At 47.9% G+C, this 26,334-nt stretch overlaps 1 protein-coding gene and 1 long non-coding RNA gene across 2 annotated transcripts; both read right to left on the reverse strand.

Annotated features, from left to right (window-relative positions):
- Nucleotides 1-351: 351 nt before the first annotated feature.
- LOC126530286 (uncharacterized) lies at nucleotides 352-2,596 on the reverse strand. The gene is made up of 3 exons (XR_007599388.3): nucleotides 2,514-2,596; nucleotides 579-673; nucleotides 352-412 (listed from the first exon to the last, which is right to left on the reverse strand). It is a non-coding gene; the product is annotated as an uncharacterized lncRNA (long non-coding RNA).
- A 1,550-nt stretch (nucleotides 2,597-4,146) lies between these two features.
- On the reverse strand, nucleotides 4,147-24,879 carry LOC129384646 (sperm-specific sodium:proton exchanger-like). Its single transcript, XM_072288319.1, has 11 exons — nucleotides 23,214-24,879; nucleotides 22,197-22,262; nucleotides 22,033-22,091; nucleotides 18,040-18,294; nucleotides 15,289-15,429; nucleotides 14,440-14,538; nucleotides 11,616-11,886; nucleotides 6,049-6,192; nucleotides 5,308-5,479; nucleotides 4,684-4,765; nucleotides 4,147-4,559 (listed from the first exon to the last, which is right to left on the reverse strand). Coding segments are annotated over exons 1-11 (1,527 nt in total). The 5' UTR covers nucleotides 23,216-24,879; the 3' UTR covers nucleotides 4,147-4,323.
- Nucleotides 24,880-26,334: the final 1,455 nt, after the last annotated feature.

The raw sequence follows: 26,334 nt of genomic DNA on the forward strand, positions 1-26,334 counted from the left end.
CAGTAGCGTTACGAGTCAGGGAACGGGGGAATATATACAGTCTCCTAATAGCCATTCTCAACGTGCATCTACTACGGCATGTATGCTCCACAACGGCTGCATGACTGCGAACGAACGAACGTGATCAGCTCATTTCCTATGGCTATTCTGGACTTACCAGCTACGCCGAAAGTTCGCTGCGATAAAGCCCAGCACATGGCTTTTCATCCTATCGTTCTCCTGTTATATATGTTGAGGCATTGAGAAAAAGAGCACTAAGATATAATGGCGATAAATCAATCCCCACTACAGGCTTTGTGACGTACTGATTTTTTTTACTCAAATGTACGTAGATTTATTGCAGTCACTTACCACCCAAAGAATCCATTGTGGAACATCAACAAGTGAGCTGATGATGTCGATGTCCAGGTATCTGGCGAAGACAAAGTTTTACCATTATTACTCAAATCTAACGGATCTTAAATTGCTTTCCAGGTGTACCCCGCTAATATTAAACATGTTATCTTGTGTTGGAGAAAACATGTGCGCACTTGACAGCCACGCCGAATAAAAGATGACTGGCGTGGTTAAGGACTCACATTTTCTTGTCGTATGGATACTGAAGCGCTGCAAGCAGGGCCATCAATGTCTGCTTTTGGACCACTCCTTGCCTGTGCTGCCGACAGTAGCTCACCTGTGGGAAGATGCGCAATGTTGTAGCCATGTACCTTTTCCCAAGGAATACGCAAGTATAATGTGTGTTCCATTGTCCTGATGGCACTGCGTCTCCCTCGTAAAATTACAAGGCCCAGAGAGCTTAGGATGTCGAAATTCTTCGGGCAGCAGTTCAAATGTAAAAGGAAAGGGACGTCTAGAAAACGTCTAGGGCACGTCTATTCTCAATGCACACAAACAGTTCAACCCAGACAAGGTGGAAAAGATACCACTTACATACACACATATGCTACAACACTACAGATTATCCCGTAGAACATTCTCTGCGCCACACGTGAAACTAGACCGCGCAGATGCAGCCGCTTGGCGCCAGCTCCAAACTAATACGTCCCCCAGCCTTGCTTTCCGCCACACTTTCTACCCTCTCCAGTACCCCGAGAAATGTCCGTTCTGTGGAGGACAACCCAACCTCTACCATTCTACGTGGGAATGCTCCACACCACCCAGCTTTCCTAGAGTACCCAACGCCTCCCCATCCCAGTGGGAAGCCACTCTTTCCAGCACAGCCTTGGACTACCAGCGATACCCGATTGACCAAGCCAGCAGCCAATGGGGCCCTGGACTGAGGACTCCATCCTCTGGGACTTCATTGTAGAACAAGTAGTTGTGTACTACTACTAATAGTAGTACACAAACGGTCGCGCCGCGGTGTGGCCAGTAAAGAAAATGCTTCAAGGATTATGCGCAGTGTCTCCGTATGGCTCCGTTTGTGCGGGCGCGTTTCTGGTGTTTTGACAGCTTGCACTTACGCCATGAAAATAAAACAATTGAAAAGCAACAGGATATCCTGCGTGCCTCAGTGCACCAATCGAGCGGCGAAGGATGACATCAGTCTTTCATTCCTTTCCGACGGACGCACGTCTAAACAGTAGTGGGTGTTAGAGCTCCCGATCGGCAAGCATGTGACGGCGCCAATGAAAGGTTTGTATCGCGCACTTCGTTGGAGCCGAAGTGTTCGTCTGGGAGCGGCATCGGTAAGCAAAATGTGAATCGTCGACATCGATCAGAAAAGCATACACAAGCTTTAACCATATGTTGTGGCTGCGGCTTAGGGCGAACGTCGGGACGTTCAAGGAGGCCCGAAAAGACAAGTTAACGAGTCCGCGCCCATGCCCTACGACATTACAAGATGGTCGGAACGGCACCGCAACAGCTGATTTATTTGTAGACCGGTTAGGCGGCTGTGTCTCGTTTTCAAGTTCCTGGGGAAAATGAATGGCGCGTTAATTTTCAGAGGCGCTCGACAGTTTTAACAGGCCATATATGCGACGCTGCGTGCGCTCGAGGGACGGTGTTTTGAAGTATTCTTCCGGTCTTACTTTCTAGCGCGGTAGTTTTATGAAGGGTTTGTAACGTTCTAATCTATTGCGCTTGGACAACTACGCAGTACTGCTCCTTGTTAAAGCAAAGGAAACTAATTTCATGTTTTTTTTTTTCATCCCGGCCACGACGACCGCATTTCGATGGGGGCGAAATGCAAGAACGTCCGAGTAGCGTGCCGCAAGCAAGCACGACATGCTGGTCCGCAGATACTTGTTTTACCTAAGGACTTCATAGACCTAGGAATCGAAAAGAACCAGGCGAACTAACGGCGTTCGCTCTCTTTCAGGCCAGCTGAAGACCACGCTGCTCGCGAAAGCGGTCTAGAGATCTCTAAGACAACCTTCTGAAGGGGGCATTAGTACTAGAATCGTGTCTATAACTGGGGCGGCAACGAACTAGGTGCAATGCACTTTGCACTTGGTGCGCACTAAACAGACGCGTGCACGATGCCTGCACTGGTGTAACACTACACTCACCGATTCGATGCGGAGGACGTTCTCTACCGCGAGAATCTCGGCGTGGTGTCTTCTGCGGGAGCTGCGCCAGCGGGCCTTCTCCTTCCTCTGCCGAAAAAAAAAAGAACAAGAGGAAAAGGAGAACGTTGTATGAATAAAACGCATAGCACGATTGAGCGTTGTTGATCCGTGTTTAATAGTAAAACAGTGACACGCAAATCATCGCGGCCTTTTCTCTCTCTCTTTCTTTTTTTGTTTATAACGCATGTTCCTGCAAGGTTATCGAGGCCACGCATTGTTTATTTCCTCGTACTTTGCATTCGACGAGGATATTTATTAGACGTGGAAAATAACGGCACTTTCTGTGCACCGTGGCTGCAAGACGTCACTACATTTAATCTACAGACGCAGTTCGAGTGGATCGCGATTAGGAGGCCTCCCCCTCTCCCTTTTTTTTTTTTGGCCTTGCAAGGATTGTCTAGTGTTCAAAGGAATTCGCGGAAGAAATCTGGTGCTAGTTGCCACTCAAGAGTTTTGCTAAGTGTTGGGTTGCGATGCTGCCAATTTTGCTATCACAAATAATTCATATTACCTTTTACGGTTTTCAGTGGTTAAACAAACTACGACACAAGCTTGCGTGTCACGAAAACTACATTATTGTTTTATTCGAACACTGGACAGTCTCGAGAACGCCTTAAACATTTTTTTTATTCTTAGTATAACGAGTATAAAAAGGCATTCGCGCAAGGTTGAGGGCTACTAATTATAACGTCATAAGTAGCCCTCAATGGTGTGATATTTTTTTTATGTTCTGAATGATTATTTTTTCTTCTAAGTGATTGTTCATCTAGATATTAGCGTAGATAGAAGTGTTGCTACGCAACGCATTTGCGATAAGAAATTGGCTCTGAAGACGACGATGTAAGAATACACGTGGTCATTTGAAGCACGACGGATGAAGTCTGTTCTGGCAGACAAGAAATGCTGTCGGCGAAAGCTATTTTTTTAGCAACATTATCACTCTTTTATTGTCAGTAATAGCATCTTCATGTCTGAGCATCTACGATGACATGCACTACTCATGCAGGGGGATTTCAGAACGCATAATATATTTCGGTTAACTAAACGACAAACGAGGCTTATCGCGATGCTTTACTCAGGATAGCACCTTGACTGCTGTACTCACAAACGGAAAACGGGGGCCCCATCGCACACTGCTTTTTTTCTCCGATTCGTTTACTTTCCCAACTGCATAGTTGTGCGATTTTTATTCCACTCGTTCATGGTGGTCACAGACAACTACCGTGTGCCACTGAGCGCTTGGAGAGCGATGTGCACACCTACAAAAATAAATTAGCTCACATTTTTCTACCTTGTTTCAAACTATCCTCCTTGGTTTTTCCTCCAATGGAAAAGGCACAATCCACGTCAAAACTGACCTCGCAAAGCTAATGTCGGAGCCAATGCGAGGAAGACCCAGCACCCCCGGCAGTGTTGGGTTTTGAACTGTTCTCTCTCTCTCTCTACATATATATATATATATATATATATATATATATATATATATATATATATATATATATCTTTCTTTTTCGCACTGCGCACGCGCTGCGCGGCCGGAAGCCAACTTCCTCCTTCTTGACGGACGCTGCACGCGGACCGAATTGTGGCCTGCGGTCCGGGCCCGAGGAAAAGGGCGCGAGTCCATAACATCTTGGTTCGGCCTTACGTCCATGGTGGCGAGGGTCCCTAAAGCAATTACCGCAGCGCTTGAACCCGGTCAGAAGCGCGCTTCCCACAACGTTCTCTATACGTCGCGGCCGGGATGTAGTTAAGTAGTAGGCGTCAAGAGGTGGCAAAGCCAGACCGGTGGGAGCCTTGCCTTGTATCGCGGCACGACGTCGAGCGGGTTCCGGAAGCGAGTGTTGCGCAGGACCCAGGTCTTGTCGGCGGCCAGGAAGTACGGGTTGTGGCGGCTCATATGCACCGCCACGTCCACGGCTTCCTGCAGGTACGCCACGGCGTCCTTCATCGTGTTCCACTCCACCTCGGACACGTCGAGGATGCCTGTGAACGCACCGGGAGCATATGCTCGTGATGCGCGGTCGCTCGAAGCACAGCGAGTCATGGCACTATGAAGACAAGGTCGAAGTCGACTCCGCGTCTTGGTGGGTGCACTGAGTTAGCTTACCGAGCATCTTGAGCAGGAACGGAACGAGGGAGGCGTTTATGAACTGCGTGAGGACCATGTCCGAGGTGACGTACATGAACGACTGCAAACGGAAAGGATGGTCGTTTTTGACGTCGCTACCAGGGAACGGTTTGAAAACGTTAACCACTAGACAGTGAGGTCTTTTAAAACAGAAGCTCTATAAGTGCCGAAGCAAGCCGCGAAGGTGAACAGTTTGATATATCTTATAGAAAACTGGGAGCAAGTTCATAATGATTCATTATAGTTTATAGCAGGCGCTGAAGCACGCTACGCAGGCGGCGGGAAGTGTAGTATAAACGCAGCGTTCGTGTTGTCAATTCCATCTTTTGTGATGCCGCGTCGTTAAACCAAGTTGCGCGGATACGCTATCGTTTCGATCTTCGCAAAACCGGGGAGGTCGTAAATGAAGCGTTCGGGCCGTCAAAATGAACATGAACCCAAAGGATTTAGGCAATCCCGATGGAAGTGCCTTCTTGCAATACAATTATACCAATCGGGGGAAAATCTCGCATTTCATATATAGGCCGTACACCCAGAGAGTTTTTCCTGCGACTATATATCGCAGACGTGCGTCTAAGATGTGACCACCAACGGAGTCCTGACCTTAGTTAGGTCTTCGTCGTGGATGTCCTGGTACGTGATGTGGTAGAGCGTGGCGAGGGAGACAATGTAGGTGCCCTTGAGGCCCATGCCGGCCAGCACGATCGCCTGCTTGGCCGTGATGCGGTAGCCGAAGTGGCCGATGAACGGGTATATCATCAACACCGCGAGGCACCTGCGTTACAAATGCGCGAAAGGTGCGCGAAACTGTAGGACGACATCGCACGGCAGATTATTTTGATGCGTGTTCCCTAGGACTTTGGCTTGAGCTGCGCGGCAGCATGTATAGCACGATCAATGAACCCGCCTCTATGACTTCGAAGCCCTTCACCTTGTCGCATCTCACAAAGCAGAAAGAAGAAAAACGCTTATTGCGAATTCTTGTGCGCTGAGAGATTACGACCCATACCACCTACATTCGGCAACAGCCTAAGATTTCACTGCAAGTGATTGGTGATTCGTGTGATTGACCGGCGCATCTTTACATACTATCTTTGAATTTGGCAGTGGTGTTCTCACTGAGCTTTTTTACGTTGTCACCAACTACAGTAATGGCGAAAAGTTAAATTGCTACGCTCAGAACTTTCAGAAAATGAGAGTGCACTTCTCCAACATCCCATAGAGCAATTGTACATTCTTCATTTTTTTGGTAACATGTTCATTGCCTTCTGCCGCAGCCAACATTCGCATGACTGCAATATAAGGCACGTGGAAAAAATGTGGGTTGCTGAAGCGGGCACTGACCGCATGCTCATCTTGGCGATGTAGCAAAGCATTATGTCCTGCCAGTTGTACGTGCGTAGGTAGTAGACAAGCATGTAGGCCGTGAACGAGGCGCAGATGAAGGTGGACAGCGTTCCGGTCCAGTCCAACATCACCGACCAGCACCTGCGCAATGGCGCAGCGGGGGTCACCCGTGGGCCATCGCTCTGACATATGGTTCAGTCCTGCCGGTTGAGACGAAATCTGGCAGCGAAACATCGCTACAAACTGGAGTACCACACTAAGCTCTACAAAAATGTACCGCTAAATAAAATGGTCGGGGAGCGAAAGCGAACGCGATACTGGCACAATATTTATCAAATAGCCAGCACCTGAAGACTGTGCAGTCTACTGTTAAAGATAATTTGTGATTATATTGCGCTTAGTAATACACTCACGAACGTAAAGGACAGGACGCGGACGTAGGTTCGTCAGTGTATCACTAAGCGCAATATAATCACGAATGTCCACCAACTAGCCCCGTTCATTACTTTACTAAATGTTAAAGAGAAAACAAATATACGGCTGTCGCGGGATCGAATCCCGGCCACGGCGGCCGCATATATCATCATCATCATCAGCCTGGTTACGCCCACTGCACGGCAAAGGCCTCTCCCATACTTCTCCAACAACCGCGGTCATGTACTATGCAGCGGGCGCAGCGGGTGCAGCGGTGGCGTACAGGTAGAACACCCGCCTCGCGTGCAAGAGGTCCGTGCTTCGAATCCCGGTGCCGCGCAATTTTCCACCGGATTAAAAAAAAAAATCCGCGTGTTGATAAAATTGCATAAACAGACCTGGAGTGTGGCCTGATCCCGTTGACCAGAACCGGTAACGCACTCCCTCACCAGAGCAGGATTGGCCACCCTGGTGCAGTACTTGGCCACAACCTCCTATATGAACGCAACAATCAAGCCGCATATATCGATGGGGGCAAAATGCGAAAACACCCGTGTACTTAGATTTAGGTGCATGTTAAAGAAGCCCAGGTGGTCAAAGTTTCCGGAGTCCTCCACTACGGCGTGCCTCATAATCAGAAAGTGGTTTTGGCGCCTAAAACCCCCATAAAAGATGTACGGCTCTGGCTTCGCTATAGCTGTAGCTGAAACTGCTGACTGAAGCTATATCAATGTGTTAAAATCATAGGGGCGCATAAAGATGTGTAAGTGCTGCAAACCGCAAGCTGTCTGTTGTAAAGTCGATGCGAACGTATACATCTGCAAGAGGAAAGGATTCGCGCGTACTCTGCACTCATCTGTTTTGCATTGACAGTGCAGCCCACACGCAAGTACATGCGTGGGCTGAACAAGTCAAGCAAGCTCACCACTCCCGTGCCAAAATGTCGCTGCAGTGAAGCATCGTCCTGTCGTTTGACTACACTCTAAACCACGGAAACATTCATCAAAGCGCACTTTTTCGCGCTTTTAAAGGTAATTCCGTAATTTAGGCATAAATAATAGAAATGTGCCATAAATATTGGGTAATTGGCCCTGAAAGTCTAATACGATGCCTAAATTGGTCAGACTAATCACTTAAATCAGACAATTTTTTCCTAGGACGGACAATAACTGTGGCGCCACGCGTCTTGTTACGGAGTGCATAACAATACGTGCATGTGGCTGAAGTTCGTACACTGCCCGGACATACTTAAATAACCAAGTTAGCGAAACATTTACCATAGAATTCAGGTCCACGCAGCTATTATCGTTATTTACGGTTAAAATAAGAAGTAGCTATGCTTTACCTATATATAAGAACGACAATATGTACCTTTGAGAAAGTTGCAATGTAGCGCGCAACAGTGACCTTATAGCTATAAGTATCCCTTCTAGACTGCACGCCTCTACTATGACTTGAACAACTTCCATCGAAAAAAAAAAAACAGCATTAGTTTCGGTTTGTAGTGACGGTAAGACCATAACACTGCCAAAGTTTCCGGATATGAATCTAACTCTTAATTCAGTGAACATGTGCCGAGAAGAACGAGCGACATTGGAAATGAAACGATCAGAGTCGTCGGTCGCAGAATTTAAGCCGGCTAGTTGTGCACGCATCACCGCACATACCAAAATAATCACAGGTGCTTGCGGCCATTCCAAAATGCCGCACTACTCACGACACGCAATAAATATGACGTCTGTTTCGTTACAAGTAGTATTCCCGTGACGTCACGGGCCCCATTTGTTCGTCCTATTCATATAGTTTTTGCTGTACTACTAACGGGAAGTAAGCAGATCGAAATGATCACCGCGTTCGCTCTACAACATGGCGTCCTCAACGCGACGTAAGTGATGACGTCTTACCGGCTAATAAGTTGACCAATGCTCGTGAAATTACGAATATGGGGTCGTGTCTTGCGCCGAAAGTTAGCTTGATGCGCTGATAGTCTAGTGAATAGGGATACTGGCAAAAATGATGGCGTATGGCAACGCAGTCCCGCTTATTATTGCGATAGCAATTTATATGCATACTCCAGGAGAATTTTCATTGGCGGCGGTGGCGGCGCCGTGAGGTTCCGTATAAAGTACAAGTGCGATAACATCGCGGCCACGCGCCGTATGCTGTAGGGTGTGAGGGAAAGGCTGCGAGGGTGAACCGAGGAGGATGGTGGCTGAATGTGACGGTGCCTTCTCGCGCGCGCAAGGGAGGAAGGCGGTAGGGTGGGCGGCATGGAGGAAGGAAACTGAGAAGAGGCCCACCCCCTCCGCACGCTAGGAGAAAAGTGTGGAGGAAATGACGTAGTATGCTCTCCTTTTTTGCGGTTTTTTTATTTATTTGCTGGTGTGGCCACGCCTTTCGGGCCACAATGGCGGCTTTGTTATTGTTCTGTGCGCTCACACGTGTTGCTCCGTAGGTTTCGTACCGTGGCAAAGGTGCCGTGCGGGCAGGTTCGCGTTGGTCTCCGTGTTTTGTTGCGCTGCGTTATCTGGACCGTGCTCTACCGGATGTTGCTGTGGCCAGGTGGAACAGGAGGAGCTAAAGATCGTGAAATGAACGCGCATGCAACGCTGTACGCAATTTACCGCGCCTGTTAAGAACGGCCAGCTGCAGTGCAAGTTTGCCAGCCATTTACGCCAGCGGTGGCAACCTCATCTTGGAACGCCGCCGCCAACCTCTAGCCACGGCGTGACTAAGTCGACTTTTTGTCGGGAACAATACGCACGTCCTCCACTCTCCTTCGCTTCAGCTAGGATGCCTTTGACGAAGCAGGCTTTGTGCTGAAACCGCCACCGTTACGCTCTAGCCTCGTCGCCGTTGTGACGGAATGAGTTTGGCGGGCCAACTATTGTTACCGAACTCCCCAACGCGGACCTGATTTGCTATGAGTGGGGCAGTTACCGCGGGAACATCGACGAAGGCCCCTTCCCACGCGCCGACCAAGACGCAAGACAATGTGCTACCCGGGCTCGCTACCCGGATCAGCTCCGAGTTCTACGAAGCCCCTCTGACGTCGGCTCCGGACCATGCTACCTGTGTGTGTGTGTGTGTGTGTGTGTGTGTGAGTGTGTGTGCGTGCGTGTGTGCGTGTGTGCGTGCGTGTGTGTGTGTGTGTGTGTGTGTGTGTGTGTGTGTGTGTGTGTGTGTGTGTGTGTGTGTGTGTGTGTGTGCGTGTGCGTGTGCGTGTGCGTGTGTGCGTGTGTGTGTGTAAGCCGTCCCGGGGAGAGGCGGCGTGTTTACAATGACTAGACGAACGTTTCTGTCCCCTTGGAATCAAGGGGGGGCCGAGTGCTTATAAACCGCTGTTGTGCGGATGCTCGACACACTTAAGCCGTCATGTTAGACTGACACTCTCTCTCAAGCAGTCATGTTAGACTGATGTACTTTCTCAAACAGTCATGTTAGACTGATATAGATACTGTAAATAAACCCATATTCCTCGTTCTCGATGAGCAGCAGTCCTTCCCTTCATCAATGTCCTCAGCGTGGATAAGTTGGACGACGGCATGGGCCAGCTACCTTCGAATTCATGCCGGACTCCAATCTTGACAACGGGTTACGAGCGATGGGATTGAGCCCCCAATCCTGACACGCCACGGCAATGGCAATCGAGGTAGGAATATCCGTGGAAAATTTTGCCCTTTTGGCGGAATCATGCTGACGTGCTAACGATTGTTTAGTATTGCTGCGGAGAGCGCGCGTCCGAGCAGCCCGGTTGCGCGCAGCGCGGCGTGGTTTCGCGAGAAATGTAAACAACAGAGGAGAGCTGGCCCGATAGGCGGAGCAACGCCATGAGCAACTCCAACTTCCGGCTTCACTTTAGCTTCACAAAGAGTGACGACAGGGCCTCTCCTGAGTTTTCTTCCTCCGTGGTGGGCGGTCTTCTCATGTGCACAAGGGAAATGGGAAAGGGGGCACGTTAGTGCGCATCTCCTCGTCTACTCCTTCTTAGAGATAAAATATGTTATGAAATTTTGAGGGACGTGGAAACGACTCGTTTCTTTCATGTTTTTTTTTTTTCTTGAAATGCGAAAATCTGGGGGGAAAAGCCGATTGCGCTCGGGGCTACGACAAACATGATACATTTCTCTAACACTCAAAAGAATATATTTGTTACATTCTTCCATTACAAAAGTCCCAGTAGTATTTTCAGGTAGAAGATCTAGGCACTATTTCACCTCAAGACACTATAATTTCACATCAAAGCTTCAAGACGGACATATGTATTAATCTGTGTCCAATTCATTTCCGCTTGACGCGTCAACACTTCGCTGTGCAGTGGACGAAGCCTTCCGGATAAATAAATTTGGGTGCACGTACACAAGTTTTTGCAGGCGATCCCCTGCGAGCCTGTTGCGTACCTTGGTGTGCGCAATTCCAAACTCGGACCAGTTTCTCTCACACGCCGAAGAAGAAGGGGGAATCTGTAGTACGCGACAGGCGAGGGGGCTCAACGGTTGGTTGAAGCAAAGTCCTTGCCACCACGCGGATATATCCAGGGGCTTCGCAGACTCCCAAACTCTTTCTTTTGACCAAACTTTTAGATATGTCGAAAGGAGTCACATTGTCGCAAAAGAATTCTGTGGAGAAGTTCTGTTTCTGTTTATCTTTTTTCACATTAATCCTCTTTGAAAAAAAAGGAAGAAAATCTTTTTTTCTGAAATTTTCAATGTTTTTTTTTCAATCACTTAAATCTCTGCTCCAGCTCCCTCGCCCTATCTTGGAGACAATCTGCGATGGGTTCGAAGCCTACGTGACCCGAAATATCGGATGGCTTCGTGTGCGCTGCGTTCACGCGCGTCTAGTTCGCACTGAAGCGAGAGGCGGCACAATTCGCTCGCTGCTGCTACCGCTATTCCTTCATGCTAGCGTTCTCACACCCACAGTCATCGTTTGAGATATGTTCGTGCTTGCCTGTGCGCGCGTGACAGCGCGTTTGTTAGTTTAGTTAATAAGCGAATGCTTGGAGCGGTTTACGCGCCACATAGAACTAGCCTTACTTCCTATAGCTGTTTAATAATTTGCAATCGCAATCGACGCTTTGCTTTTCGGGAAAAACAACGACTTTCTTTTTGTTTTAATACGCGAGCAAACACGTAACTGACACTCACGACCCGAGCGTGCCTTCAAGCTCCGAACAGGAGATGAGTCGATCCGACGAGACCACCATGGTGTACGCGATGACGCCGGTGACGCCCGAGCTGTTGACCGACTCGAGCAGGAAGAAAGTGAGGTAGGTGCCGCCCATCACCACCACGACGACCGAGTCGTCGCCGTAGGTCATCATCTTCAGCACGCTCATGGTGGCCGCGCCGAGAGCGCATCCCACGACAACGGCCACCAGCTGGTTCTGAACCGGGAAGAGCAGCACGTCGTAGTACTCTGCGAGAACCGGAGGCGGGCGGACGCAACCGCGGCTTAAACACGTTGGGAACGCAAGAAGGGAAGCTGGGCAAGTTGGTTTGTCAACAACGTTGAAAAAAAAAGAACAGCACAAACGTTTGAATGGGGCACAAAGAGTGGACATGATAGAAGCGCAAAGTAAACGATGTGCGCTTGGAGATTACCGACAATATGCATACACGTTTAAACATGTTTCTCTTGTGTTCAAATACGTTCGCGCATGTGTTGTTCTTTTTTTTCTCTCTCTCTCTCTTCCCCAGCTGCGGCAAGTTTTTTTTTATCCACTTTCATTGCCATTAATTTATCATTTCTTTAATTCAATCACTAAGCACAAGTAATTCCCCCTGTGTTTTCCTTGGCGTCTTTGTTTGTTGGCTTCTCAGGATATGGGTAATAAAAATCGGGCCCCTCGGTTAACCCCCTTTCTTCTCGTTCTAGGCTGTGTTGGTCACACACGTTTGCATTTTCTGCGCCCAAACAGCTGACTTGCTTAATGCTAGTGTTAACTACCTTCTTAAAACGAGTAAATGTTCGGTTATCACGCCTGTATACCATTCCCCTTTCCTGCATCTCGCCCGAGTATCTGCACAGGTTTTGCTATATATATATACGCCACGACGTCGTACAAGAACAGTAATGCTCAACGGGTTCTGCCGCTTTCAGACACGCTATATAAGCATGAATAGCCTTCACCTGAATATCTTGTGTCACAGCTCGTCGTCCTAAGACACCTTGATTTTCTTTTTCATCAGTCAGTAGTGAATTGCCCACTGAATTATCATTATTTGCTGTTCGTTTGCACACAAAATTCTTTCGGAAGAGGAGCTATGACCGAATGCCATAGGTCTCATAATCGTATATCGTAGGATGTTTTACAGCGAAGCTGTACATAGCTATCCTGCGGGCGGTGGTCGATGTCCGTCCGTCTACGCGTCGCGTAGACACGAAAAAAGAATTTCTCGAAAAAGGAAGTTTCTCGCGAATGCTCTGCAGATCTCCATTTAACGCAGGTATATCGGAAGAAAATAACTGAAATTGGGCAGATAATGCGACTCTATCGTTAGGCCGAGTTTCATTTAGTCGTCATAATTAGTTCACAGTGAAGTCGTAAACGTTTCAGAACTCCCATCATGCTGTCACAACATCACCGTCTACGGAGGGCGTATGTTTGCAGAAAACGGCTGCAACTATTGTTTTATCGAAACTATCCCAAAACAAATTGTATGATAATTTGCCGCTAAGACGACTTTAACATGACACCAAGTTTCATGTACTTGTCGCAACTACGCAGTTCACAGTGAAGTTGTGAATATTGTGGAATTCCCATTTGCTCTGAACACACGGGCCTGTATAACCGCACGGAAACAGAGAGAGAGCCCCGTGTTTGTCCGCTAGAATAGAGCACTAGTCCTTCCAAGTTTCATTCAGCTAAGTAACTAGAAAGCACGCTTAATCGCAAATTACAAACAAACATTCTGTTTCGCGCACCCATTTGGACGGCACCCCGGTCAACGCGTATCGTCGCTCACGTCGAGGCTCGGTTGAATGCCCACCTGCGTCTTATACGCACTGTTACCACCAGTGGGCGTTGTGTGTTGTGGTTACGTCACAGTCACCTAGACGACATAATAATAATAATAATAATAATAATAATAATAATAATAATAATAATACTTCGCTGCTCGTCCTTCTTCCCGGAGTGGAAGGGATGACAAAGTTTTGCTTTAGCAGCTTGGCTAAAGTTTGCAGGGGCGCCCCATCTATTCAAACATCACTTCAGAAGTACCATTCAGTCCTCGAAAAGATTGCTTTAGGAGCCAAGCCGGCGGACGCGTTCGTTTGCTTAATTGTAATAGCAAATCTTCAATGAGAGGTTAACTCTTTCGAAGACCGCGTAGCGCTATACCTCCAGGCGCATCTGATGCGTCTCGTTCAACGGATACCTTTAGTGGTTCCATAACACAGTGCCTGCATACTGGCCGCTTTCTGTGAACGCATTCCGTCACTCTATTAACAGATAATTCCAGCGCCCGTAAAATAACTGCGCCCACAGAAATTCACTTTGCCCTGGCGCTTGTTCCTTCAAACGTCGTCGGGGTGTTTTTTTCGTAGCGTCTAAACAACAACGTCTACGCACGTTCAACTCGTTGAGGTTAAACTTAACGAAAATTCCCGCGAGACAGTGGGGGGGGGGGGGGGGGGAGGGGGGTCGCACTGGTGCTCGTCATTCCGTTTGCGTTCACGATTTCTGCGCGCTGAAAAAATCTGGGTCACGGTAACGGATTCGAGCAGATCAGCGGTAATCAAGTGCGAAACCGCTGATAGTGATCTAAAGAAAGGAAAGGCGCTTCATTCTGCACGATGCGAAACTGCTGTCCGCAGCCAACGTACCGTGGCAAGGGCAATATGGTCGTTGCCTGCTTGAAGATGGGTCCACTCATGAAAAACACTGGCTGCCGGATGAGGTAAATACAGCGTTGTCCCAGTATTGGTCCCATCTTCGACAAAGTGACGAGACGAAATCTAACTTACGATTTACGTTTCCTCCAAGAAAGCCGAAGACGCACCACGTCATGCCAGTATTGAACAGGGCCTCGGACTGAATCATTGTGGCGATTACAGGGTAGCGACCTAAAAAAAGAATCTTGCGATGAACAGGTTTTCGTTATGCTTGCTACATTATGAACTTGTATAAACAATAACCAAGAGGGCTGCAATGTTGCGGCAAAATCACTTCCCATCAATAGATTACGTTTTCTTTTAAATAACCAGCACCTGAGTAGGAGATGCAGTGAAACGCATCTTCACGATTTGGATCTATTTTTAAAGGAATGTGAACCCGAGATATGTGTGTGTGTGTGTGATTACGAGGTGTATCATCGAGGTCCTGACAGTTGCTCGTTAATGTTAAATTGCTATTGTTTCCAGAATTAAGCTATTCCTCGCGTATTCAACTTTCTTTTTCTCATGCCGGAGCATGCCATGGGCGCCACGACAGTTTCGATATAATCTGCACGTCTGACGTTTCAGCCGCCCTCCGCTATCACTCCACCCAAATGGCAGCGAAGGTTTTCTGTTACTCTAAAGCTACCTTTGCCTCTCAGTTGGCACAAGACTAATGGTGACCCAAACAATCTTAAAATTAGAAGGTACATTCAAAGTTCGGGCGTTTCATTAAACTGAAAAATGTCAGTGTGCCTACGCGGAAGCTGTTTCGTGGTAGCGTCAAGTACAACACTGTGAAATTGGCACTCCTCGGTTTCCTTCCTTTTTTTTTTCTTTTTTAGTGCTGATCAGTCCTATGCACCATCTCATCGCCCATGCACCTCGTGACGAAGCCGGGTTGCAAAGTCAAGTTTTCTTCGACTTCGTGACACCCACCTTCGTCGAAGATGACGCTGCTCAAGGGTACCCGCTCGACAGAGCACATGAAGAGGCCGAAGAAGACGCAGTCCCTGATGCTCCACGTTCCGTCAGACACCTTGTGGAGCGCGTACACCGAAGCCATCACGATGGTGATGGCTGCGCAACCGGAATTTGAAGTTGGGAATGCGACACTTCTCACCCGAACATGCACGATCGGTGCGAGTTGTCTTCAAAGTATAGTGAATGAGTATGCATTTTTTTTTATGTTCTCGATTTAACGTGTATTCACGAGACGTGTATTCACGAGCACAGGGAGCAATATCGTAATCGCGACCCTCGTTCCCACTCACTATAGCCACCACAATTCGCATGCCGTCTGGACGCCGCGCAGATCGTTTGTTGTTTGTCACCGCAGAAAGACCTTCCGTGTTCGTATTTCGGTCTCACTGATTTGTGCAATGTCAAAACTTCCCTAAGTAACCTTTTCGGTCCGGAATACCAGCGTTACATAGCGGTCGCCACCCTCAATTCAAAGCTGGATGCATGTGTACAAGGCACATATATGGTCTGCTTTGTTTAATGAATTATTCATGATCGCGTTTTTCATAATTACTAACACTGCTCTTGCAATGTGCCGCTGCCCCTCTGGAATACTGCGAAGCCCCGAGTGTATAATGTGCGATCTTCTGCATGATGATTGTATCTTGCTATTCTCAAGGACGCTAAATGCGCAAGTTAACGGGCATGTTACCTGACCGCTTGTACATATCCGCATTTTGTCTTTTGACACAGGTAGAAGACAACACTTGTGCGAAAAAGCTTTCTTATATATTTGAATTATCAAAACGAGTGCGCTATCTCTAATTGGGACGGTAAGAGTGAAGGCCACTATATACCGTAAGATTTTCACGCCACACTTATTAAAAATATTAACAAGTACAGACCAGAAATTAACATGAATTCCTGTGTTCAGAAAATGCCACGTCACACGTGTTTAGGTGCTGTGCCCTTCAGAGCTTACGCGTCACGAAAACAGACCAGGTTAAAACCGATAGAGCGGTGAGGTGCAGTGTTACTTGACATTATGTCATCCACACAGCAAAATAATTAGCTCCTGATTCACATTTAATGGTGTAAATTATTTTACAGTGTACTCTCCTTGTTTATTAAAATAACTCCCCGGTGTTATTTGGCATGATTTTGCCATCTGCGCACCTTGATTCCTAAGATAACTGCGCGAACCTCTAGCCCTTGTACAACACCGTATTTACTTGGCCAAAATGATGGGACTGGTTTAAAATGTTGACCCGCCATCCCGGCCCTGGGAAAGTGGATGTCCAGCGAAGCTTTTGAAAACCACCGCCACAACTGCTTAAGGGAGTATGCAATGCTTTATTGCTTTAGAGTAATGGTAGTAATAGGAGTATCGGTAACTTTGACAGCACGCCGCCACCCATAACAGTGCTGCAACAAGATTGAAATCAGTTGCTAGGCTGGTTATCTTGTACACGGAAGGCTAGGAACGTCACTTCCCACGTCGCAAGCTGCCGTCGCCCAGGCAGCTTGAGCAAGAGTAATCTTTACCGGAAAACGTGTGCTGGGAGCACTGCGTGCTTCGCATTGTTATCAGGAGCAGCTTATCATCAATTGTGTGGTTCGGGTGCTTGTTTTGAGCTTGTTCTTTATTGAAACGTATGCTGTTCTGTATGTTGTATGCGTGATTCCAAAGAATGTATGCACTTTTCGCTTCACATTGCTGAGTTCTTGAAGCCTCTTCATTACGGGGGTACGAGACATTGTTCCTGGTCCTGCACTGTCACCGGGATGGGCCCAAATTTTTGCTAACGGATGCGGACACAAGAAATTCCCACCAATTAGAGCCTAACGCCTTCGCTGTAAAAAAAAACTGAGGAGCCATCCCACTCTGTGAAGGCCGACGACCGGCGAAGCTCATTTTCATAATTTTGTAGTGGTAGTGACGCTAGCTTTGTGGTTACCGTGATATCCGCTGATTGGTTCCCGGTTACAACCTTAGACATAATCTCTGCCAAAGTTAAATCTATACCCGACCGTTGAGTGACTTGGATTAGTGTGGCACTTCAAACTGAACTCTTCCAGCACAAACTGAGTAAACCATTTCTTGAATGGTTTCTAAATGCCCAGATTGAAGTCTCCAACGATGATCGCATGGGCATACTGTCAGCACGGCTAACCTATGCAAAGTGCGTGGTCATGAACTTCTCGATATCACACTCTGGTGTAACTGGATACATATGCACAGTGTATACATATTCTGTCTTTCGTTTGTACGGCACAGACATCCCAACAGTCGTTAGCATTGTGCTCTTACGAGGCAACGGTGTATAGTTGTACGTATATTTTGTTCTTTGCGTATATGACAATGCCTTCTACTCGTAAGTCCGTGTGCTGTTTACAAACGATTCCAGTACGCCCATCTAATTGAAACAATGAGTCCTGATAGATTTATTTCATTTGTTATTATTTATTTTTATCATTATGAGGAGCGAAGTGCTTGAAGCCTGCTTCACCTCCGCCGTAGGTCGGCCCGATACTGCACCCCTTCCGGGATCGGTCCACATTTTTGCCCACGGACACGACTGATGCATTCGGGGGTAGAGGCATACAGCTTTGCTGTGAAACAGTGTAAGCCCGTCGCCTGCGAATGCCTAATACAGTTACGAAGGTGGCTCTGTCTTCGCTAAGCCGCCTGCGAAATCGCGGCCCTGATCCCAGTGTAAAACGTACTGAATGTTCCGACGGAGAAGACCATGATCTCGACGTGGCACCGGCGGAAGATGTAGTTGTTGATGCCCTGCGTCGTGTGCACCACGAATGCCGGCAGGAAAGCGCGGATGGCCTGCACGCCTATCCCAGTGACCAGGCCGCTGCTTCGCCGCAGAGGGCCCGTCATCGACATCAGGCACAGCAGGACCGTGGTCAGCAGGAACACCCAGCTCATGTAGGGCACGCGCAGCTGCTTCTGGAACGCCTTGAAGAAACCTGCGCCAGAAACGTCGTCCGTGCGATGCCGTGGTACAAGCCACCGTCAGAGCCAACCCCAGCTTTGAAGACGTGTGTCTTCAAAGCTGGGGTTGGCTCTGACGGTGTATGGCGGTTTAGCTTTAACAAACACGTTCTGTAAGGAGCTGTGGGTTTTGGAAGAAAGAGGTATTAAGCTAGCACTGTGCAAGGCACTCCAACCAGAAATCTCCAGCACCCTACACAGGAAAAAAAAAACGAAATACTTCTAACGGGCGTTCGGATTAAGTTCGACGGTGACTGTACGTACCATTATGTCCCAGTTCAAAACGAGGTATTTCACTGATGCTCTGTCGGGACCCCCCACACAGAGGCCGCTTCAGATCAAGCTTTATCTCATAACACCGTGTTCTAAAAGCATGTCCTGGCTTGTATGCCAAACGTTAGTCATGAAGGAAATCGTTGCACGTGAACGTCGCACATCTTCCTCCCTCCTTGCCGCTCACACCCTGAACTTGGTTGCCTGAGGGGATACGCCCTTCCCGTCGGTTGCCCTGCGAGGATTCCGCGCCGGCGACATCTCACCATGCGCTCTACGCATCTTAACAGGTCTCCGGACCCTGCTCCCACAAAGGAAGCCCATCTCGGTCGTTGGCCATGAATCTGCAGCTGTAGACCTGCAAACCCATGCCGTAGCCCGAGCCTGCACAAACCCCGTACCTCAAAAAAAAAAAAACAGATCAGACCAGCCCTCCCAAATTTTTTCGCGTACATAATCAATACTCAGAAATCCTCACTCATCGACGAGGTCAGAGATATAGATTCCCCTCTCCAAACCGGAGCCTAACGCGGGAAAAGACCGTAATCTCACGCTAGCTACAATCACACACTTATAAGGACCTCGCCTTCCTCCACAAATTCTATCCCACTATGAACCCGGCTAGCTGCCCACATTGCTTTGAATACCCCTTCCTATACCATGTCACGTGGGTCTGTGTACCTCACCCATACCACACCCCTCCGCCCCCAGTCTCCTCCCCTTCTCCAGAGAACTGAAACGACGCACCGACACAACCAAAGTCGACTGGTTGCGTGGGCCAAGGCAGCAGCGGTCAGCACTGAAGCCCTGGACTAAGGGCCCCACCCATCTTCGGATATTTTCTCTATTGTAATGAAAGTTTGTATCATCATCAGCTTTCCCTCGGCGCGTTCGCGTAGTTCCTTCGTGACCGCCGTGAAGGTTCGTCGGGGTCATCGCCGTCAGTATTAGGCGGAACCCTAGCCGTCGCCCGGGGTGTATCTCGTCCGCCGCACCATCCACTATCGGCCAGTCACCGCCGGGCGGCTAGCGAGACATGCGACGAACAAGCACCGCGACAGCCTCCCCTCCTCTGTCCGGTTCCTCCCCGCCACTCCTATTGAACTAGTTACGCGAAATATGAGAGCGCAGCTCTTAAGAGGAAGCTTTAGCATGGGCCCAACTACGACGCGGCCTATTCAAATCCATGCAAAACGCAGAAACGCTTTTGTGAGATAACCCTCGGGCTGATTTCAGTTAAATTTCTTGCATTCGAGAGGGAAAGTTAAATTCTAGTGACTCTTGAAGCAGAATTTCGATTTAGGGCCTAAATTTCGTTTAAAATTTTTTCAAAAATTAGGCAGTTTGAAAAAAGAATAGAAGCACGAAGTTGACAATGGCTCTGCATCGAGACCAGATATCGTGGTGTTGTAAACGGCATTCAAAGCGGACCATTCAAAGCGGACAAGTTCTGTATGTCAATTTATATCTTATCTCAATTGGTTACGTTGTGTACAAAAGTTGTGCAAGAGCTGCATCTCAATATTACAAAATCTTTTTTGAGATTCATGTGCAGCAATCAATTTTGTCCGCTTCAGGTGTACTATTAGATGCAATTCACAGAATTGTGGAATCATTTTTCGTTGGTGAGTTAGAGCTGTAAACTTGATGGTCTTGCTTTCTGATAAGTTGCAATTTTGGCAACCTTCATGAAAAATTTACGACCTAAATGAGAAATTCGAAATCAACAGTCCCTAGATTTTAAGTTTTCTTTTTAAATGCTAGAAACCTCGTCAAATTTGGTGCAGCAGTTGTCGAGAAAAACGAATTCTCCTTTTACGTGCATTATGTAGACGCACCCGAGCTGAACCTGCCTCTTAAGGCCACTTTGTAGTCCGACGTAGCGTTAACGCACGTGCACCCGCGGCAAGGCTGTAGCCCAGCTGCAGCCTGTGCAAGATGCGACATGCTGCATTCCGCGCAGGCTTCGTCCGGGCCCAGAATGCAGCGCGCCCGCGTCCCGCCGCTGGTGGTGGCACGTTCCCCTGCGCATTGCAGCGCAAGCTCGCAGTTTCTCATGATCCTGAAACTCGTAGCCTCGCATAAAACGCGCATGCACATCTACGCGGCGCGGCGCACGCGGCGCACGCGGCGTACTATAAAGCCCCTCACTGGGTTTAGCGATTGTGGGTCGGTTTTCACGCCACCGTAACGTGACGAACCTGGCGTCGCCAACCTCCGCCGAAGCTGGCTGACGCGCACGTAAAGGGGCCTTTAGGCGTCCGCTCCTCCGTTGAGGGTCGGCGTCCCTCGGCGTAACCGAACGATCGAGCACAGGGAACAATGAAAGGGCGAACGCAAAGCACAACGGGGGATGAAAGAAGGTAGTGAGGAGAGCGCGAGGAGGGAAAGCAGAGGAAACCACCTTGAAGCACCACCAGATGGCGCTTATTTCCGCCATCCTAATCGTCGGTGAACTTTCTGCGCTCTCGCATTCACACACACACACAGGCATCCATACAAGAACACCCCCCATATATCCTGGATGCGTGTGTGCATGTTTGCGTTAATGAGAGAGTTCAAGAATTGCACCTCTCTGCATTCGCCTCAAATTGCAGCCACTCGCTTGCCCAAGGGTACGCGCCCTCACTGTCGCCTGCGACGAACGAACGGCAGTGCGTCCCCCCCCCACCATCTAGAACAGGTTGTCCCCCCTCCCCTCCACTTTCCCTCCTCGCCCCTCTTCGCAACTCGGTTGTGCCGAGATTCAGTGTACTAGAAGGGGGTACCGAGGCAAGCAGAGTGCACAGACATGCCATCTAGAAAGTGTCGCCCGAGGGCACGTGTCCTCTCCCCTGGCGCCTTTCCTCGACTTCCCTCGCCCATGTCCGACCTACCAACGCACCATCAACCTACCACGGCCAAGAGAGCCAAAGAAAGCTATTGCTCTAATATTTGCTTTTTTAAAAAAAGGCAGTATCAATTGCGCATGCTCAGAGTGTAGAACAAAACATTGCTCTAAGCAAAATGCGCTCCGTAAATTTAGCGCATTATCGTCGAACGGTCCCTTCTCGCTGTTGTGTCCTAAACATTTACCTTTCAAAACATTCGACACAAAACACACATACATACACAAAGGACACGGTTGACGAGTTTTCACGCCATTTTTAACGACCTATGCAACTCGACCTGGCACAGAGCTACATCATGTCAGCATAGGTGGCATGCTACGGGGTGCTCAAGTCTGTACGCCCTTAGTGAATCTGTAGTTAGTTGCCGGGGGGCGTGAGGAGCAGCCGCACTACGTGAGCTGCACTCGGCTACAGCACGTCACTGTTCTTGGAATATCGTTGACTTAGAGGTTTTATTTGCCTCAAGCTGAGACGAATTGCAAGGTTGCGGGCCGACTACCCTATCTGGCGATATGTAGAACAATGATTAGATCAATCACTTCCACTTACATGCCATGATAAGGAACACTGTGAACTTCAGGTAGTCCGTTCTGTAGTCGTGTTCCTCACTGCAAGAGAAATGCGAAGAACAATTAACAAGCATATAGGTACCAGAAAGTGAACGTATCTTCGAAGCCCAAGTCGAAGTAATGAAATTTGAAACGCTGACTCACTCTTCTCCGGAATCTTTTGAGTAATATTCGATGATTGGCTCCGAAACTTCGTCCAAGAGTTCATCCCTGTGGGTAAATTTATGGATGCGTAGGCATATTCAAAGAAGTTTTTTCTTAAGGTTACGTGAGCTTAGGTTGCTAAAAACCTTGTCTAATTCGTAACCTTATTTTAAAAAGTAGTAGGCGATTATATCCTAATAAATTTTGTCATTCACTTTGTCATTCAACGCCGTATTAGAATAGAGTTACTCGACCGGACAGAAACCTGCCGGCAACTAAGAGATGCCATACAATATAGATTGCCGGCGTAACTAAAGCATCTGAAAGGCCTCTCGAAAGACAAATCGTTACGATGAAGCCATAAAATCAACACGAAGAACCAACTTTCCAGGCACTGAAATGCTGGGATGCTGGTTTTATAGGAAAGGGCTATGTGTCTTTGTGAAAGGAAGGGGGTATAGGAGGGGTGGGACCAGCCGAATACGTTGAGGCGCCATCGAAGGACCTTATTTCATATCCACCACACCCACTCGAAAAGGCAAGTGTCAAGCGGCTAAATATGGCGTCGCTAATTTACGCAAAAAAAAAAAACGCGCGATGAATTTGAGAACCGGTTGCAGTATGCGCGGAGACAAGTCGCGGTGCTGCCCTTTGGAAGTTTTGTTTTTACTCCTCGAAAGGCGGATGGTTAATTTGCCTAGAGCGAAGTGACATCCGTAAGGGTATAAGACAAAGTTCTGGCAATGTTTTGTCCGGGCTGTTCATTTCTGCCAGCTTGAAAGTTATGCGCTCACTTGGTTGAAATAATCTAGCTCTCATCAGTCTCGATGTAAAGAAAAGTTTGCCTTGCGTCAGGGTACGCACTGGCGATTGGTGATCAGCATTGTTAGTCCGCCATAAAAGAGCTCATCGGATGCTGGCTCTTAGCAGGAGCTCCTGCTGTGGGCCACTGACGACCGACTACGGAATGAAAGCTGTCAACAGTAGCTGGAAGGGAGCTAGGGCCAGGAAACTTACATGGCGCAGAGCTTCGATCGAACCCCGCCGCACCATGAACGGGAGCTCACGTCTTCTTCTCGGTGCAGGGCCTCGCGACACGCTCGAGCTCGTGGATGATGATGATGATGGTGGCCTCATGTTATGGCTCATACCCACGCTGGGGGATTGGCCAAGAATTGCGTGCTGAAACGTTCGCCTAATCTTTTGAAGTGCTACTTATTCGATGAGAAAAAATATAACGAAAGAGAGATAAAAAAAAAAAAAAACGTACAAGAACAAACAAAATACAAGACAAAAGTTAAAGAGTTATACGTTTTGTTGAATGAATGTAACTGCAAACGGCATCAAATACGTCCCTGTGGCTGACCCCTATAACTGACGCACCGAAAGATAGTATGATTTCAGGTGATAATATTAACCCTAATTTTGCGAATGGAAGTTCTAGGTGTCTTTTTCTTAACAATTTGTATCGTCGACAAACCAAAAAATAATGATCTAGTGATTCTGTTTCTTGGCAGTATGGGCACAGAGGCGATAGCGTCAGACCAGTCCTGTGTAAATATAGGTTTAATGGAGGGACACGGCAGCGTAATCTCGTGATCGCTACTTCTGATTGTCTTGATGGACACCACTGGATCTTCCACGGAAATCTGAGGTGCTGATATTCTGTCCATGTCGTTATTGATTCACTGACATCTCTATGAATTGAATATTTTCTATATCTGATTGCTGTTATGTGAGCCACCAAAGGAAGAACAGGCATTATAGGTCCACTCAGGGATGCTCGCGCTAATGCGTCTGCCATTTCATTTGAATGTAAGCCACAATGTCCAGGTACCCATAATAGTTTTAGAGAAGTCAACTGTGGAGGAACTAATGTTAGAAACGTCTTTATTGGTGGCGAATTGGGTGAAGCCGTAAGCGAAGTACAGACCGAAAGGGAATCTGTTATAATAATTGCACTTATTGAGTTCGACGGGAGTTTCCGAAGCGCTAAAAGAATTGCTAAAAGCTCGGCTTCAAAAACAGGTGTGAAATCTGGCAGTCTCAAGGAGAATGACCAGCCAAGCGGAAGCGAGAAGATGCCTACGCCCGCCTTTTCGTTGCTCACTGAAGCGTCTGTAGCTATTATGTTATTTGTTTGCACGTGCGCTAGGTAATCTTGCAACAGGTTATTTAAAAAAGTGGCAGATTGATACTTAGAGTTGGGGGGGAATATGTCATCAAAATCTATCTTAATATTCTGATGTGATTCGGTTGACGGAATTACCTCTCGAATGTTCACATTCAGGCTATCTAATTCTTTTTGAACAAATATGATCTGTGGAGTGTGAAATCGAGGCCAATGAGCAAGGAAGAAGGAATTTGGATCATCAATGAATGCGTATTCAGATCGTCTAAGCTGCAAGCTGTAAAATTTCAGAAAGGCTTGAACTGTTAAGATGCGAAATCTGCAGGGCAATGTTGGAAGGCGCGCTTCTTGGTAGATAACATTAATAGCCACAAACCTGGGGAGTCCCAGACATAGGCGTAGAGCCTCACGCTCCAAAAGAACCAGAGGCTTTATTTTATAAGCAGGGCCGCCTGAGAACAAGACACACCCAAATTCCAATATGGGACGCATATACATTTTATAAATCATCAACAGTGAATCCCTACGCAGTCCATATTTTCGGTTGCTCATTCTGCGCAGAATACCTAAAGCCCGTTGTGCCTTACCCGCTACACTCTCTATGTGGGGACTCCAGTTGAGTTTTCCATTATATGTGATTCCCAAATATTTTAGAGACTCAACCTGTGGAATGGGTTCGTGTTTATAAGTAATAGAAATTGAAACCGGATCCATGACCGAGAACACTAAAATGGCACTTTTGCTTACATTTAATGACATACAAATTGTCTGAAGCCATACTTCTAGCATGCTCATGTAGCTTTGTAATTTTTGGTATAATGTGTTAATGTCAGTGTCGGCAGCAAAGAATGCAATGTCATCTGCATACACGTAAACGTGCACGTCCTGACAAGTGGGGATAGAGCTCATTAATATATTAAACAATATTGGGGATAGGACAGATCCTTGGGGAACTCCGCGAGTTTGTCTGAATTTAGACGAAGAACATCCGTCCTTAAAGCAATAAAATTCTCTTGATCGCAAAAATTCTGGAACCAACACCGGATCTTCTTCTTCTCTTGTGCGCCTAGAAACCGCGCGGGTCCAACGCATTCCCGGAATTTAAATGACGCAAAGCTTGGTTGAGTTAGCAAGGTAGCAGCAGTAGAGGATAAACACGAGCGCAGCCTCGACGTCCCTTGTAGCTCTTAACTGTCGACGTCGCAAGAGCCCAGGCGATGTATGACACTTGTCCACTAATAGGACATTGATGTGAGGTCTATGTACAGAGAGATACGGCACATATATGAATACTTTCGGGACTTCTATGCTTCTGGTGTCACAGTGGTACATCCACATATCGGAGATAAAGCCAAGAATGGGCACATGCCCGGTGGTCGCATATACCCGGTAACCCGAGTTGTTTACTCGGCATTACAGCGGCAGTTGGCAGCAAGTACCCGCAGAGTCACAGATGGAAGTCGAGAAACGTTAGCTTTAAGGAAGGGCAGTCGACAGCATTGATGCAACAAATGCGATAAAACGAAAAGCTTTTACAAAGTTCGGTGGCGCACTTATCTGTTTGGGAAAAGGAACAATAACGAAAACGTTGAAACGCGATGCAACCTCTAGGTGACGTCGATGAGGCACAATGCCTTCCTGAGAGCGAGTTGCGGGTGAAAATAGGCTGCGCGGACTGCATGATTTAGCCCGAGAGGCTCACCGCGTTTCAAACGACATGCTGCGTCTGCGTCTTCGACCACAGGCGCAGCAGCGTCCGGCGCCTGAAAGTGCTAGCTCTCACGAGGGAGGAATTCGAGAATGCTCCCCTTATAACCACGGTACCACTGGTACCGATATCAGCTGGAGCACCGGTACAACCAGTACCAGATCTATCTTCGGGACCACCGTAACGTTTTAAGATTGCACGATTTCCTGGATCGGCCCACAAAAGGGGCAGACATACCCGATACGGAAAAGTAAGCGTAACTGCGAAAGAATAAATTGCCTTAAGAAAAGAGCGGAACT

Source organism: Dermacentor andersoni, chromosome 5 (genome assembly GCF_023375885.2).
Source record: "Dermacentor andersoni chromosome 5, qqDerAnde1_hic_scaffold, whole genome shotgun sequence".
Lineage (NCBI taxonomy): Eukaryota > Metazoa > Arthropoda > Arachnida > Ixodida > Ixodidae > Dermacentor > Dermacentor andersoni.